The sequence below is a fragment of the Coenobita brevimanus genome, chromosome 21, assembly GCF_032717465.1.
Source record: "Coenobita brevimanus isolate Jiangsu-jjx chromosome 21, ASM3271746v2, whole genome shotgun sequence".
In the NCBI taxonomy this organism is placed as follows: Eukaryota; Metazoa; Arthropoda; class Malacostraca; order Decapoda; family Coenobitidae; genus Coenobita; species Coenobita brevimanus.
In genome coordinates, this window is record NC_136974.1 from 19,592,280 (window position 1) to 19,610,846 (window position 18,567).

At 41.5% G+C, this 18,567-nt stretch overlaps 1 protein-coding gene across 1 annotated transcript in view; it reads left to right on the forward strand.

Annotated features, from left to right (window-relative positions):
• LOC145392114 (putative neural-cadherin 2) overlaps positions 1-18,567 on the forward strand; it is a 613,300-nt gene that overhangs the window by 575,253 nt on the left and 19,480 nt on the right. Inside the window, exons 17-18 of the mRNA XM_080266567.1 lie at positions 10,051-10,253; positions 14,993-15,156. Of these exons, the coding sequence (XP_080122693.1) occupies positions 10,051-10,253; positions 14,993-15,156 (367 nt within the window). The remainder of the gene's footprint in view (positions 1-10,050; positions 10,254-14,992; positions 15,157-18,567) is intronic.

An 18,567-nucleotide genomic window follows, 5' to 3' on the forward strand; every position in this document is an offset into this window, starting at 1 on the left:
CTGTTTTGCTTTATACTAACACTCTGTGTTTTACTTTCATTTTGTTCAGTCATTAATCACTAATGCTAATCTGACCCCATCTATCTTATCTACACTTTTTCAAGGGTTCATTTGCCTTTCTATCATCAGATCTGTATGTACCACTCTTTAACAAGTCAGGTTGACAAGGGCCCATGAAGGAGTACTGAACTTTTATTATGTGTTTATCCTCCACTTTTGGCCAATGCCATGTTACTTTTTCTGACATGGAGGAGAGCGCCTTGCGATGTAGAGACATCACTTCAACTATTTTTACTGGCAAATCTTCATGATCACTGAAAACTTTCATTACTTTGACCCAGTAATACTGATATTTTGGTTCAGTATAAGACACAGCTTAAAACTTATCTACGGCATCATCAACTGTAATTGATTTTGCCACATCTGTGTCTTCAGCGGATATTGACTATGCTACTTCTGTGTTTTTAGTGGCTTTATCTCCATCTTCAGTGTCACTCATATCCGGGGTCATGTCAAAGCTCACATCCAGAGATGAGCCACGTGAATCCACTGAACACTGGCTCCCGCCTGATATGGTTGATGAAGAACCATCATCATCATCATCCTTTCTTCTCCTCTTCTGAGCTGTGGCCTTCTTTTTACTCTGTTTTTTTTTTTCTTTTTGTTTCTTCTTATCTTCTTTTCCCTTCCGTGCTTTCTCCCTTTCCTCAGTGCTGCTTATAACTTCCTCTTAGGTTAGGACCGTGGCCCCATTTCCTAACACTCTGCGAGCACCAGGTTTCTTGGCCTGATGGGGACGTTGTCGGTCAGATATACTTCTTGGTAGATACAAGCTTACCAATTACCTCTGCAAGTTCTTGAAGATTGTGGAGGTGTAGACAGCATAATTGGCTATGCTGACATGCCTTTGGTGGATCTTCAGGTGGAACTGTGTAACCAGACATTCTTGAGGAACAAGGGGATGAATTTGGTACTGTGGTCAAAGGTGTACTTGTCCTCGTGAGGGGGCAGCTATCACGAGGCTTCGATGTACTGGGCATAGTGGTCATCTCTGTATGCTCTCCTTGAGCAGGTGGTACAATAGGAATGCCCTCCCCATTCTCAGGTCTGCCGGCAAGGATCCACCAATTGTATGTTTCTATTTTTGACCTGCTGAGCCGTGATTCATCAGATTTGGTTCTGTCGAATGGGAAGATTCCTGTTGCAGAAAAACCTCTGAGAATGTTCTGCTCAGACAGACCTTTGTTGCACACTGAGGTAAAAAGTTTAACAAATGTCACTCTAGTGACTGCCTCACGTGACGTATGCTCATATGATGTGAGTACCAGGTCATAACAGTTCTTCAGAGGTGCAAAACACACACTGTCTAGAGGCTGTAGCACATCAGTGCAGTGAGGAAGCAGGACAACAATACTGATTCGCTCATCTCTTGCCAGCTTAATAATTCCAAGAGCTGTGTGACTAACGTGACCATCGAGAATCAAGAGAATTGGCTGTTTATCCTTCGTTAGTTCAACATATTTGACAAAAAACTCATGGAATACTTTGCCAGTCATCCACCCACTCTCACTTACACAGTAAATAGTTTGACTTGGGGTTGTTTCTGAATCCCCAATCCACTGCTGCATCAACCGTTTTCCCTTAAAAACAATGCAGGGTGGCAAACCAGTTCCATCAACACAGGTTGTTGCTAATATTGTTATATTCTGCCTTCCAGAGCTGGCAGTCACTCTAATTGTCATTTCTTCAATAGCTCCCAGTGTGTGTGTCTTTAACGAATGAAAAGGAAATGAAGTCCATCTATGTTGTAGATATGGCCGGGCTTGTTCTGTAGCTGCAAGTTTTCTAGCTCCTCAAGCACATGAAAAAAAGTGTAAATGATGAAAGGATCACTTGTTCTTTCCTTTCTGTCTGTCTACGTGTACGTACCGTTTTTCAGTCGCAATTTGTGGCATTGCATGACTTTGTGGACCCATTCAGTGCCTTGGTAATTTGGCTTTAAACTGGGTTGGAACACTGTTTTCCTTGATATATTCAGCAAATAGGCTGCACATTTCACTAAGAGTGTGTGCCTGTCCCAGTCTTATCATTTCAGGAGAGCAACCAGCCAGCATTTCTTCGACTTCTTCTTGCCCTGAAAAAAAAAAAAAAAAGTATCAGCCTTTGTCCTTCCTCTCACAATCTATTTCCTATCTCTGACACCATCAAGACAAAAAGCACTAATTTATCTGACAAGTTACTTCTTTAATGGAATAATTTATTCACTTATTTGCTGTATCCAGCATTTATTTCTTCCTTTTTTCAGGTAAAATGTATACCATGGCTAGTTCCAATTGAATTAACTTACCCTTTTATCTTCAATATCTCCTCCTGGTTGAGTGGCCTTTCTCTTCAAGTGGTAGCAAAGGATCTGTCTTGAAATCCAGTGCTTTGTTTACTCATGCCTCCCTGTACATCTTGAATTGCTTTGGCAAGTGGATCATAGAGTTTACAACCCCTTTATACATAATTCCTCACCATTTTTGCTATTGTAGACCGCATGCAAGAGCTCAGTCAATCTGAAGGATAAAAACAATTAAAACCAAGTAAATTAATAAACACTACACGTTATTTATCAGTGTTGCAAAATTTTTACCCCAATTCTGAGGTAAAAAAAATTCCATGGTTGGGTAAAAAATTTACAGTAAATATCTTGCCTCAGTGGGATGGGGAATTTCTTTCCATCCACCCACCACAGAGAGGGTAAGATGGTGCAAAGAAATTCTCGGCAAAATTCTTGCCTCCACTTCCTCCCAGCAAAATTCTTGCCTCCACTTCCTCCCAGCAAAATTCTTGCCTCCACTTCCTCCCAGCAAAATTCTTGCCTCCACTTCCTCCCAGCAAAATTCTTGCCTCCACTTCCTACTTTCAAACACGGGGTAAAAGGTACACCCTCAGTTATGCGAAGGAGATAGCAAATTTGTTACCCCTGATATAGTGGGAGAAAAAAAAAAAGAACTTTAATCAAATATATAATGACAGAAATCTGTAATAGAGCACAAATCATCCCCTACTGGAGTTCTATCCACTGTCAGTCATTTGTTTAAAAATAATGATAAGGAAGGGTGTTATGCCATGTCAAAGTTTTGCCCCTTTTTCTTGAGCAACTTTTTTTTATGTGCCCGACTGAGTCGAAAGCCTTTTCGTAATAAACAAAACTTAAGCACAGTGGTTTATTATATTCTGTAGTTTTCTCAATCAGCTGATTCACTGTGTGTACATGATCAGTAGTCGAATACCCACTTCGGAATCCTGCTTGTTAACGAGGTTGGTTTTCCTCCAAATTTGTCTTTTTTTAGCTACTTCTGTCCATGTGTTTTTTCCTCCCTTTGTGCAATATCTCCTCATTTCATTGGCCTAAGATATCTTCTCATCAGTGTCTCTGCTTTGTTCTGTCAGACTACCTGCCTGCTTAAGAATGTCTTTATCTTTACTGTACTCCTTCAAAACTCTCTCATAGGTGACTACTGTATTTCCCATTTCATTCGTTTTCATCTTCAGAATGTCTGCCTCAGCTTGTAGCTCACCTGTTGTTGCATCTTCTCTTTTTAATTCCTTCACTAATTCCACATTTTGTTTCTTTTGTAAATACAGTTCCCTTCTTATTTTATCCAGTTCCAGTTTGAAAGTTTCCTTCAGTTTATTTACTTTCTCTGCTAATATATTAAATGTATCCAGGTCCACCATATCCGTGCAGTCATCATTATGCTTTCAACTGTTTCCCCTCATCTTACCTGGAGGCACTTCTCTAAGGAATACCGTATTCATCTTACAGAAGGATAATTTCTAGTTACACTCTGGCATCTTGATATGTCAGTGTTGTGATTCATCTGGAGCCCTTCTGTCTGCTTCTCAACGAATCCCTTGATGTTATGATTATTTGATAAATACTTTCTTTGGACTTCACTTTTTCACTTTAACCCGTACCCTCCCGGTTTTTTCGGGCCCCCCACCCCCTGAAAACCCGATTAATTATCGATTTTTTTTTTCAAATATTCCCTTTTGGTAAGAAACTAATGAAGATCACCAAGAAAGTTGCTCCCGTCACCCTTAAGTGCTCGTAAGGTGGGTCCCCCTTCACTCAGCCAGGTGTTCAGTGGCTAGGCCGGTGCAGCTGCTCCGTTTTCTACAGTGGGAAAGAGGAGGATAACTAATCAGAATCAACCTGAATACATATATTTACATTTATTTGCTACAAAAGTACATATACAACAACAATATGGTGATATATATATATATATATATATATATATATATATATATATATATATATATATAAATGGGTGAAAATAACGTAGGTTCATAATGGTACCACCCATAAATCGCCGATTTCTGACACACTTGACTTGCTGATACGTTGTTTCCACTAACATACACTAGAGGAAGTCTCACGCATCTGCCTGCCACGAATCACCAGCAAAATTTGAAAAATGTGCAGGCAATGTGCCTTGCAATTGCGAATTGTATGGTGTATGACGGCGGGTACCTGGCAGCTATCATGTACTGTCATACGACCTATGATGTCGGGAGGGTACTGGTTAACTTGGTGTACAATATTAAATCTCTAATTTAGCCTAGTACCACGCTTGACTTGGTATTGGTTGCAGTAGAGCGTAACGTCTGGCCTCTATGACGTTCACTCAGTGTGTGTGTGTGTGTGTGTGTGTGTGTGTGTACAGGTGGTTAGGCCTGTGAGGTATAGTCAGATTAACGGGACTTGAGTGGTCCAAATTAGAGCTGTCTCTGAAGCATACTGTTGAAACAAGTACGACCACCACCACCGCCATCTTCACCACTTCACTGACCATGCTTTTTTTCTTTATGCAAGAAACAAGGAACCAAAGGCCAGGAACCCACAAACCATTCCTTCCAAGACGAAACAAAACCAATATAAAAGTGAGCCAAATTCAAGATCTGTACATTTCGAGATGCCTGGACACACTGCATTTGAAAGTCTGCAGATGATAGGAAGTAGGAAATTCTTGCAGAGGGAGACAGTTCCGAGTTGACCTGTTGCATAAATGAAGGACTGGGAGTAACGGTTAACTCTTGCATCAGAGAGTTGGACAGAAAAGGGATGAGAGTTTGTTGCTAGACGGATGCTAGGCACCCGTCGAAGAGCTGGAGGGATGCAAGCAGACAGTTCAAAGGAGCAGCGACCATTGAAGTAGTGATAGAAAAGAGATAAAGATGCAACAGTGCGGCGAAGAGATGGCGGTTGAAGGGAGCCAGTAAGAGGAGAGTTAATGAGATGAAAACTCTCTGACTCCACTCTATTGAGAAGAGCTGTATGTGGGAAGCCACCCCACACAGGAGAGTTGGACTATAAACAGGGGCGACTAAAACCCGTGTATAAAGTCAACAACTGTGCAGGAGTAGAGAAGGTATGGAGTCGGCATAGCACACCTAATCTCTTGGGAGCAGATTTTACAAGAGATGCTATATGATCTTTCCAAGATAAGTTCCAAGTGAATGAAACCCCAAGCATGATCTTGAGCTGGATGTTATTAACCCGCCCCGTCCCGGAGACGTGAATTCACATCCTCACATGATGTGCACTCATATCCCGGAGACGTAAATTAATGCGGCAACATTGCAAGGTCCCTAATTTGCACAATTTTCAATTTTCGTGAGTGATTTCGCGAGTGATTTTTGGCACGTATACACGGGACAACTTCCTCTATTCCTTTACAAGATGCCAAGCAGGGACAATGCCTTACACCGCATAACCTCTCCCCCCCCCTGCACGCCATTGTCTCGGCAATTCACCTGTTACCAGTGACCTGGCCAATAAAGACATTCAGGGCCAGAGTGATTCCCCAATCGATGACAATGTGGAGGACAAAGTTTACATAGCATTAGAGGAAGAAACAGTCAGAAATGATGATCAGGTAATGTGGGAAAAAAAGGTCATGAATGGTGATGAGTTAGTGAGTGAAACAATGCTTATAATGCCTATATTACTGATTGAAAACCAATATACTCTTGTACTACATATAAATTCGTACCAAGTAAATAAATAAATACTGTTTATGAGTGGATAAAATAGTTACCCTCCCATAGAACTCGTTTTCTTTGGTGCCATCCTGTTGAAAACCCAGTCAGGTAAGGAGGTACTCGTACCTGGATCGAGTATTTTAAACCTCAGGTGAGCGATTTCTCTATGAATTTTCGATGTTTCTCACCAAAAGCGAATGTTTGAGCCTAAAAAAAAAAGGTCCAAAAATGTCGGGACTGGGGCGTACCACTGCCCAGAAAACGTCGGGATGGAGCGGGTTAAACATTAGTGGGTACTCCTCTGGAAGATTGTGTCGGGAAGCCTCCCAGTCTGGATGGAAGCCTCCCCACACATGAGAGTTGGACTCTAAACAGGGGCGACTAAAACTTGTGTATAAAGTTAACAATTGTGCAGGAGTAGAGACGATATGGAGTCGGCTCTGCACAGCTAATCTCTTGGAAGCAGATTTTACAAAACATGCTATATGATCTTTCCAAGATAAGTTCCGAGTGAATGAAATCCCAAGCATTTTCTTGAGCTGGCTATTATTAAACAATAGTGGGTACTCCTCTGGAAGATTGTGTCGGGTTGATAGGTGTAAAAATGAATTTTTGATGCATTAAAAATAACAAGATTATTTTTATTCCTGTCAGAGATACATGCCAAGTCTGACATTAGGTGTGCCATAGCCTCATCCCTTGTTTGCTGAAATAACTGCTGAGATGAACGTTGCGGGAAACGAATGGAAAAGTGAAGAGTGGAATCACGAGTGTACGAATGGATAGGGTTAGATGTACAGCTTAGTAGGTCATTGATGAATAAAAGGAAGAGAGTTGGTGATAGGACAGAGCCCTAAGGAACACCACTGTTGATAGATATAGGAGAAGAATGATGGCCGTCTACAACAGCGGCTATAGAACGACCAGAAAGGAAGCTGTAGATGAAGGCACAGATAGAAGGATAGAAACCATAAAAGGCCAGTTTGGAAATTAAAGATTTATGCCAGACTCGATTGAAAGCCTTTGAGATGTCAAGTGCAATGGCAAAGCTTTCGCCAAAGTCCCGAAAGGAGGATGACGAGGGGTCTGAAAGGTAGGTGAGAAGATCGCCAGTGGAACGTCCCTGATGGAATCCATACTGACAATCATAAAGGAGGTTGTGATAGGAAAGATGCTCTAAAATTTTTCTGTTAAGAATTGACTTCAAAACTTTTGAGACACAGGATGTTAAAGCAATTGGATGATAGTTAGAGGGTTGGGAATGGTCACCCTTCTTTGGGACTGGCTGAATGAGAGCAAACGTCCAGCAAGAAGGAAATGTAAAAGTTGACAGACAAAGATGAAAGAGTTTACCTAGGCAGGGTGTAAGCACTGAAGCACAGTTCTTGAGAACAACAGGAGGGACTCCATTGGGCCTATATGCCTTGTTAGTACTGAGGCAAGTGATGGCAGAAAATACATCAGCTGAAGAAATTTTAATGACAGCCATGAGGATGTCTGAGGGGGGAAGTGATGGAGGAACAGCACCGGAATTGTCTAAGGTGGAATTGGAGGAGAAAGTCTGCGTGAAGAGATCTGCTTTATCAGTAGATAATAGCTACAGAGACATCAGAGTAGATAAGAGGTGGGAAGGATGATGAGGTAATGTTGTTGAAAAGGTTTATGGCAAGGTGCCAGAAGGAGCGGGAAGATTTCGAGTCGGAAAATTGTGAGCATTTAGTACGAATGAAATTATTTTTAGCTGAGCAAAGAACAGACTTAGCACGATTCCGGGCAGAAACATAAACAAGATGTGATTCAGGGGTGGGTTGGCTCTGGTACCTTTTATAGGCCCTCTCGTTGTTGCAGACAGCATTAGAACAACCATGATTAAACCAAGGCTTTCTTGCGTTAGTCAAAGGATATGAGAAAGGAATGTATGCTTCCATGCCCGAGAGAATAACCTCCGTAATGCACAAGGCACACTCAGATGGCTTCTGGCCATGGAAGCAATAATCATTCCATGGAAAATCAAAGAAGTACTGCCTGAGGGCCTCCCAATCTGCAGCTCCAAAGTGCCACAGAAGATGTTTCTTTGGAAGGTCCACAGGCCGTACTGGAGCGATAGGACAGGTTAAGGTAATAAGATTGTGATTGGATGAGCCCAGCGGAGAGGAGAGATTACTTGTGTAAGCAGAAGGATTAGTTGTAAGGATGAGGTCAAGTATGTTGGAATTCTCTCCAAGGCAGTCAGGGATACAAGTAGGGTGCTGTACAAACTGCTCCAGGTCATTAAGGATAGAAAAGATGTAGGCTTGTTCACCGGGTGGATCAGTGAAGGGAGGGAGAGCCAGAGGTGGTGGTGAATATTGAAGTCTCCTAGAATGGAGATTTCAAGGAAAGGAGAAATGGATGGAATGTGTTCCATCGTAGAAGTAAGATAGTCGAAGTTTTTCATAGTCAGTAGAATTAGGAAATACGTAAACAGTGCAGATATATTTAGTCAGAGAATGACAAGAAAGCCGAAGCCAGAGTGTGGAGAATTCAGAAGAATCAAGTTCAGGAACACGAGAGCAAGATAAATCGTTGAGTACATATACACAACAGCCACCTTTGGCTTTGAAATGAGTATAGAGACAGTAGGAGGATACGGAAAAGGGTTTACTGTCAGTTGCCTCAGACAGCTGAGTCTCTGTCAAGAGGATGTGAGGTTTAGAGGAGGAGAGATGGTGTTAGACAGCGAGCAAGTTAGAGGAAAGGCTGCGAATTTTGCAGAAATGAAGAAGTGAGTCAGACAGTGGTTCCAGGCATCTCTCAGTTTCGTCACCGGGAGGAGGGCGGATGGTGGGGGAATTTATGCCCCCCCCCCCGAGGAACTTCGAGGCATGATTAACAACAGCAATGTTTCTTTTTTAATTTTGAAACAGAAGTGTAGCGTGTACTGTGCATGTAGTTTGGTGTTGACAGTTAGAGAAACGTACTGGAGAGCATGCTAACCTACTCTCTGAGTTACTGAAACACAGAAAATGTTCAGCAAAGGATGATGGTCAGGAACTTCCGAGGGCTGATGAAACGGGAGCTCCAGCTCTCCCTGTTATCAGCTTTCCATCCAGATTGGGAGTACTGCCCTACTCGATTGGTGCTACAGTCTACTCCTCCTGCTGCTAATATCTTCTTCATCGTAGTGTCTCCTTCCTTGCTTCTTGAACCCTTCCACATCCCATCCTGTCGCGGAAAATAGAGAACACGATGATGATGGTGAAAATGATGATGATAATTATTATGTTATTCATTATTCCTTCTGAGTCTTCTTCATTATCTCTTCATACGACTACTCATTTTTTCCTTTCTTAATTGGTTTATAATTTTTTACATCATTTGTCTGTTGAACCTTTTTAATTCTCCGCCTTCTCCTGTGTCTTTTTTTTTTCCTTCACCAATACAGTCTAATTTTCACACTTCACCTTCTCTTCCTGCCTTCTCTAACAGGAAACTCACTGCGAATACCACTATACCAGTCCCTATCAGGTCGTCGTTATTGAGAGGACGATATTATTACTTTCCAAGTGGGGACTTGAAGGTGTGTGACGCCATCTTTTGCACATAATATGACTTTGGAGCCTTAGGAACGAAATGTCCTTAAATAATATATCGTTTCTTTTCCCCATTCAACTCCTTAACAACTACCTCTCCATCCTCCTCTTCATCCACTACCCTAACATAATTATACTATGCTGTCTCCTAACTCCCATTTCATCATTTCCCATCAAGCAAGGCAGCAATGCCCTATCGATGCTTTGTGAAGGTTGGTGGCCCGAGCTGTTTCGCCTAGGACGACTGTTGAATCTCAGGGAACGGACTGTTTTATCTATGCCGGTGTCAAATACATCGAAACTTGTAGCTATATTCTTTTCTTTTTTTATATTCATCATTAATTTTCCTCCTTTGTCCGGAATTCCCTCAATAACGGTCTTCTTCTTGACATTGTGTGTCCTCCTCACTTCCCCCTCTCTCATAAATTTATCTCCTAAACAGACGGCGACAGCGGACGAGGCGAGGGAATAGTAAGCCTCCTTCGCCCCTTGGATCGCGAAACACAGCCTGTGCTTCTAGTCCCTTTGGTGGCTAGGGATGCGGGGGCACTATCCTCCACTCTCACTTTTACTATCGTCGTGGGGGATGTTAATGACAATCCCATGGCACCTGGCAGAAGGATAGTAACTGTGAGAAGGCTGCAGGTAAGGCGATAACCTTCGGGGGGGGGGGGAGGCGTGGATAGACGAGTGAGGGGAATGTATGGTTTGGTCTAATAAGCAGGTAAGGTTGAATAAGTGAAAGAATGTGGTTGGATGGGTGGAAGGATAGTTACTCTGAGAAGGCTGCAGGTGAGGCGATAACCTTGGGGGGGAGGGAAGCGTGGATAGATGTGTGAGAGGAATGTATGGTTTGATTGAATAGATAAGTAAGGTTGAATAAGTGAAAGAGTGTGGTTGGAAAGGTGGGTGAATTAATGGATACATGGATGGTCTGATGGATGGGTAGATGTATGTGAGACAATAAGTAGGTGAGAATGGAGAAATAGGTGAATGAGCCGAGATGAAAATCGTGAAAAACAGACTATTTTCCTTTTCGTGCTTATTCTCTTACTGCCTTTTCTGTTCAGCTCTGTCTTTTTATGTACACCCTTATGTGTTCACGTTTCTGTTATTTTCTTCATTATCACTTCTCCCGATCTTTTCTTAGCTGCTCTTCTCTTTTTCTCACAGTTCATTTTCTCCTCTTCGCAGCATTCTTTGGTTATGCGCGTTATTTGATAAATGACAGACTTTTTCTCATGTCCTCGTCCTTTCTATCACCTTCATTACTTAAGTTACTTTCTTTTTTGCCATTTTCCCTCTTGTTCTTTTACTATCTCCTCCATTTTTTTTTTTTTTTGGACTATTACTATTTTTTCTTCTTCCCCCACTCTCTCTCTCTCTCTCTCTCTCTCTCTCTCTCTCTTTTAACTTAATTCTGCAGGTTACATTTTCCTTCTCGGCTTTCCCCTTCATTGTTAACTTTCTCGTAACTTTACGTTAATTTTTTTCCGATTTTCGTCCTCCTGTCCTTCTGCCTCCTCTCCTTCATCTTCTTGTTCTCCTCCTCCTCCTCCTCCTCCTCCTCCCCCCACTATCTGTTTTATTGCGGAAATTTGATGCACACACCTCCTACCACTCCTAAAACCACCTTGTTTCTCACTCACCAGAGCTTCTAATTAATTTCTAATTATCTGTGTAATTATTCTTCCATTTATCTCACTCACAAAGCTCAAAAGACTCTTTCCACGTTCAATTTTGTGCTCGCTTCGATCACCTATATTTTTCCACAAACCACAGAACAGCCATCTTTTGCTTTGTCAGTAGAGTTCACTTATTCATAATTTCTTACACATTCCGAATAAACACCTCGTTTCACCCGCAGAACTGCTTTTCATTCACCTCATTAGCATCTGATACCTTCCATTTCATCATGTGCTTCACGACAGTCTTCACTTTTGCCCGTGTCACATTTTCTATAACTGCATTTTCATTTCTATACCAGATCAATCATGTTTACTAGCACTCTTCTTTCATCACTCCCATTCATTAGCCTTTCAGCATATTCTTTCCAGTTCCCCTTACTTCACTCTCATTTATTAATATTCTTCTTTCATCCTTCGCACTCTTTCTCACCCCCACTTTAAAATTTTCATGCCTCTTTCCGAATAGTTTTCTATTTTCATTGTAGTTTCCATTCATTTTTCTTTACTGATCGTCATTTACCATTTTTTTTTTCATTACTAGTCTCTTTCTTTCAATGTATTCAGTTCGTCTTTCATTAACCACTTCCTTGCATCCAGTCGAACCATTTTTCTCTACCCTTCCTTCACTGCCCTTTCCGTCTCTATTTTCAGCAAACAAGCTGTGTTATTAGTTGGTACCCCTGTGGAACTACTGCACAGCCTTAGCATTCCTAAATAAACTCTCTCTCTGTACATTCTACGGTAAAAGGTTTTTCAGATCCATTTGCTAAAACTCTAACTCCTCCACTATCTTTACTTAGCATTTTAAAAGCTTTGTTTTCTGTTTTTCACTCTGACTATTCTTCTCTCCTTTTATCCAACACGCTTCTGTCAGTTTACCTTGCCTACCGCACTCACATGAACAGATAATCCTCCGTATCGTTCTCTCATTGTTCTCGTTTCAACAACACCTCTCAAAAGTATTCTTGTTTACAACCAGTAAAGATCATGAAGTAGTTGGCTACTTTACGCATTAATAGCTGTAAATTTCTTCATTCATTATATATAACCATTCATTAACCCTTTCAGTGCAAGAATGTACGTTGAATTTACAAAGGCTGGATCTAACCCTTCAGGTTTGGGTGATCCCTCCAAAAGTGAACAATATCGTTTGGAAATTGCACGAGTAAAAGAAGAAAATGTGTCATCTTGCTGAAGATGTTAATTCATGCGATTCGTCTGTATCATATTTACTCAACTTTCAATTCAGTAAGCTCTTATTTGTTTTCATCTTAGCTATTATTCATTGCTCAAGGGATTTTTTGGCGAATTAACTAGTCCTGGTCCGTCGGTCCATTATTTCACTTATTTTCCTTTTAATACTATGCAGGCTTCTATGTTGTTAGTGTTTAATATATTTGAACATCATGTTATCTTCATATCTCTGCTATTTTTTTCATTTTCTTCCCCGTTCATTCATTCATTCATTCATTGAATGATTCATTCATACTTTTCATGTCCGTCTCCCCTAACTTTCTTCCCTTCTTTCTTGCCTTTCATCTCCTTGTACCTTCTTCGCTCTGACTTCCCAATGAACGGAAAGTTAGCCAAGACTGTGTGTGTGTGTGTGTGTGTGTGTGTGTGTGTGTGTGTGTGTGTGTGTGTGTGTGTGTGAGAGTGCGTGCGTGCGTGCGTGCGTGCGTGCGTGCGTGCGTGCGTGCGTGTGTGTGTGTGTGTGTGTGTGTGTGTGTGTGTGTGTGTGTGTGTGTGTGAGAGAGAGAGAGAGAGAGAGAGAGAGAGAGAGAGAGAGAACTGCATGCTTAATATTTTTCATGACATATGAACAGGTGTAAGCAATCGGGAACAGCGTGAGTTGGACCATTACCATTCGTTATTTTTATTCAAGTGATATTTCTTTGTCCAGAACACATTTGGCAATACGTATTTGAGACACACGCTGCTAGTTATTCCATGCATCTCAATTCCTGAAGAATTTAATTAATTAATATGACATCCCTTCCTCTTCCTAGATGTATTATACAAAATCATATTTGAACCTTTCCTATCATTCTGCTCTCTTTAAACCATCCTTTGCGTTGATATCTCTCATGCTGTATTTTACATGTTACCACCCGTCGATTTAAGTTGACGTAAGGGAGACTTCCTGCAATTAGAGGGTCACTGATGTTGTTTCAACCCCTTTTAATGTGAAAAGTATGCACAGATATCAACTTGTGATAGGAAGAATGGAATTAGAATAATTGTAATGGTACTAAAGGGAATTATTTTACATCATTTCAGTCATTTTACATTGGTAACCCAGCCTGGTCAGTTCTGTTTTTAATCAGATGCTGCTCAGTCCATTAATTTTGCATTCCATCGTCTTATATCGCTCGGCCCTATCAGCCCACTCACTTCATGTTACCCTATTCACATCTTCCTCACTCCACACAACTTCACACTTTTCTGGCTCAGCCCACTCATCTCTCCCTTATTTACTTCTCTCCAACATCCATAGATCCCGCTTGCCAATCACCCACAAAAATCTCACCACTCAACCCTGTGGCATCACTCAGTCCGTTCAGCCCCCTGTTTCTATTTACTCACATCTCCGACTCCACCCACTCCTCATCCCCATCCAACCAACCCATCACCTAACCCACACCCCACATTTATCAGCTTTCCTCATTCGGTGTACCTACTTCTCTCCTTGTTCACCCCACTCACCTTATGGCACCTGCTCTTCCCTGGTCATCCCATGCACATTTTATCCTCTCACCCCTTTCACCCAGCTTATAGTGTTATATTGTGTTCATCATCTTATCATTCAACTTACCATTCCAAAAGCCTCAGACCAATTTTTATATCACCCTTCACTCCAGTTCCTTTCATCCATTCCACTCAGGTTAAACACCCCACTTACTTTATTCGCATCGTTTGTCCCACTCATTTCATTCACCTCACATACATCCTTTTTAATTCATGCAAATGAAACATACGCCCTCTCGCCACACCCACTCCTCTCTCTTATTTACCATATAACAAACTCCACTCTCCCTTATTAATTGCCCTAGGCCTAAACCCGATTCCCCGCTCAGTCCACCCACTTCTTACTCATCTCACTCACGCCTGTAACATTTCTCGCTTGTCTTGCACGTCCAGCCTTCCTCCCCAACCCACTTCTCTCCCTAGCCACCTCACTCACATCGTAGTTCACTTACTCCTCCCTATGATCACCCCATTCACCTGTCCTTACATATCCCCAAATTCACTTCATTAATCCCACTTTGTTTTTTTCTTTTTTCTTTTTCTCAGAGGGAACTATCTTGAAGTCTTCTGGTCTTTGGTTCCTTATTTCGTTCATTAAGAGAAAAAAGACTCTCCTAACCATCACCACTCATTCCCATCCTTCATACCTCCGAGTCATATCCTGCTTACTTCACGCACCCGACTGAACCCACTCACAGTGTCATTCCATATTTGTTTTTCATCCCTTAAGAAAATCACCTTCTCATCCTATTTGCTCGCTCTTTTGCTCACCTTGTTCACATCTCACCTCCTCACCGCACTCTCATTACTTACCTCTCACTCCATCAACCCTCTCCCTCATTAACTCCCTTTACTTCATTCTCCCTATTTTTCCCTCTCACCAGACACCACCCACTTCTCTGCCTGTTCATCCAGCTCACCACTCACTCATCTCATCCCACTCTACAGCCCCAGAATGAGGATGTACCGTTGGGCCGAGTGTACGTGAAGGACGCTGATGAGTGGGACTGGAGTCAGAAGACCTACGAGTGGAGAGGGCCCACTCATCCTCAGTTCTCTCTCTCGCCCTCTACCGGTCACCTCTCCATGCTACCCGGCACTCAGGATGGAAAGTGAGTGGGAGGATGGTGATTAGGATAGCAGCTGTCTGAGTGGGATGGTGATAGGATGAGTGGGAGTGTGGTAGACTGAGATTTCGGTGTATTGAATGAGATGTAAGTGAACTGGGAGGATTGAGGAATTATCAAGCAGTGCGAGCAAGTAAGGATCCAAGGATTAAAGAAAATAAAAAAATAGACTCAAGGGCTGGGGCTAACAGACTAAAGAAGAAAGAGCCAGTTATAGCGAACAATCAAGTTTTCTTCTTCTTTTTTTTACTGGATTCAGAGAGGGAGGGGATGGTTAAAAAATAAATAAATAATATAAAGGAAATCACAATAATGTGAGAAACATAGAAGTGTAGGTTAAAATATATAAAAAAGGAACAAGCAATAAACATAAATACAGAAGCAATAATGAGAGGAGGTAAGAAAATTGAGAGTCTGAGAGAAAAAGGAGGAAGCAAAGAACGAATAATGAGGAAAAAATAGAAAAGACATTCGAGAAACTGATAATTAAAAGAAGGAAACTGTAAAAAAAAATGAGTAAGGATGCAAGAATAAGAGAAAGAGGAAAAGCAGTAAGGGGAGGTAATTAAGTTCTGGATTGCAAGAGTGAGTATGAACATGCTGGTGGCACGAATTCTCTTGGGGGTGTTCTTTCTTCATTTTTCTGCTTTCGTCTTTTCTTCTCCCTTCTCATTTTCCTTTCTTTCTTCTCTCTTTATTAGAGTCAATATTCATCTGTTTTCTCTCTCTCTCTCTCTCTCTCTCTCCCCCTTGTTTGCCCCATGAAGGGAGTAGGGGACAAGGGCTAGGTTACTCAGTCCCGACATTTATGGCAAGGGTGCCCCTCCTCCTTCCCTCTTAAATGGCCTTACGTGAGCAATAGACCCCAACATTCCCTCAAAAAAAAAAATAAATAAATAAAAGATGTTCCTTGTTCTTGGCGGTTGGAGCTCTATATAGACCACCAGGTCGTATGTTTGGCACCTAACGTAGTAAATAGTTTCCTAGGTCATAGAAAACTAGTTGGCATGCCACAGTGAAGCGTCACCTATGAGAGAGGGAGAGAGAGAGAGAGAGAGAGAGAGAGAGAGAGAGAGAGAGAGAGAGAATTACTTGCGAGTGACTAATAGGCGCACCCAGTTGTTACCATATAATCTGTCTATAAATATCTGTCTATCAGTCTGTGTATGTGTGTGTGTGTGTGTGTGTGTGTGTGTGTGTGTGTGTGTGTGTACCCTTTTTGGGGTGTATTTATTAATGCAAATATTTGGCCTAAACAAGAAATAAAAAGTGCATTGTCATCCAAAAGGTGATGTGTATATTTTCAACCGGAAGAACTGGAATTATCGTATTAAAGATTGCTTCCCTCAGTCTTTGCAAATACCTGATAGTAAATACAATGGGACCGGAAACTCATGAGTAGACTTACTGGCATTGTATTGCATGGTGCGATGCTTCTACCTACCAAGTATGCGCTTGAAAAACAAAATGACAGGACTAAATAAGATTGTATGTGAATGAATGGCGATGGCAACATATTTGGCAAGTTATAGGTTCGTATAGATATTTGACATGCTCAATAGCTCCCAGAATGTTGCTTGGAGTTCTTCATTAAGTCAGCTGTATTGACTCCTATGGCAGTGGCATGATTGGGCCACAAGTGACACCATCGGCAAGGAAAGGATTAATTCCTGTCTATTCACTCTCTGAGAGTGAATATCATTCTCAAAGACAACCTAACAAACCTTGCTGTTTGAGGCTTTTCAAAATATGCATGTGTTTGGCTGGTAATAACACCAAATAAGGGTAAGGAGACAAGTCACCAAGCCTATCACATATCATCTGAAACTGTGGGAAGGTTACGTACACTGACTGGTGAAATAAGTAAGAGTTTGATCGCAAAAGCAGCCCTAGTGATATAGTCTACCGAAGCTTTGGGGATACTGGATACAATCTTATGCTGTATTTCAAGAATAAAAAAGAAAACAAGACTGATTCTGGTGTCATTAGTGATACAAATACCATAAAACTATGTACGATAAATGTAGCTTCGATGGAATCAAAACATGGCAAGATAAAAACTATGCAAACTGCCTGCTCTCCCCCGAATTATGTGATTTTGTCAAGTTCTTGTCATGTCTAAAGATTTAGTTTTCTTCCGAGAAATAGCTTGTATAATTGTTGGTAGATACCGTAGGTCAACATTAACCTCGTAAAACCTGATTTTATTGAACACTGGATTAATGAATTCCTAACCATGCAACACTGCCAGTTTCCAGAGAATGATTCTTTACCGAAGGAGAATCCATTGCTTCTGTTACATACATACAGACTGGTATTTATCCTTTGTTTTTGCTTTTACAAAGTTCTTTGACGCGTCCAGTTGTTCGCTCATTAACTGTATACAGTTATCATACATTCAGTATCATACATTCAGGTCATATATCCAAGATTCAAGTGGCTAGTCCCACTGCACCAAGTTCGAGGTTTTGTACTTTATTCCTCTTGTTCTTGATTTTCTTGTTTCCAGGGGTAATACTCAGAGGAATTAATATTCAGGGCTTGCACAACACAAAGGAAAGCCTATTCAGACCCTTGAAGCTCAAGCTTAGATTTGTCCTCCAGGGAAGCAGAGGGATTGGAACCGGCTCCAAAATTAGCATCCTTGACCTCACAGCACCACACCCGGCATGATGAAGGCCTTTGAATGCGAATAACTAAGCAGACCAGTCAGGTATATTTTTAATTATTGTGAATGTCTATGGGATAAAAATATCGAAACCCATTTAGCACAGTGATAATGGATAAATAACAGTGGTCGATTCTTTAGATAACCCAAATTTATTTTTTGTGTTCTATAATTGACCTTTCATAATAGATCTCGACTTGAGTATTGCACACAGTGCAGGGGCCATTTTCGCAAATGTGTTCATAAGATTAGGCACCTGACTTAAATTCAGAACCTCAGATTATGCACCAGTAAGATATAAGACACACACAGTGCAGTTTAGAATTCATTACTGGTTTTAACGGTGCCTTGCACTGTTCAGCTGTGACCGCCTCAAGTCTGCTGCACCAGCCGATTTCCCTCCAACCAGTGACAGAGGCTCTTACAAGCAGAGCTTTGGCACGATCATCCAATCACGGAGCTTCCCTCATTTGCTGTTTGGTTCCCCAATGTAAATACAAAGTGCGTCCACCCACTTATGCAGGGAAGAACACCACATTGTCATTATATGGTGGGAGAGAGACTCAGGTTAAAGCTTCAGTTCTTAATGTTTCTCTAACGTTTTGGGCTACATAGAACCCATCTTCAGAGAGTTTGAACAAGAAATGATAGAGCCGATACATCTATATGTCTGGTAATTCCCTCCTCCATCTCGTGTCGCAGTCTGATTGGCTACCTCTAGGAAAATT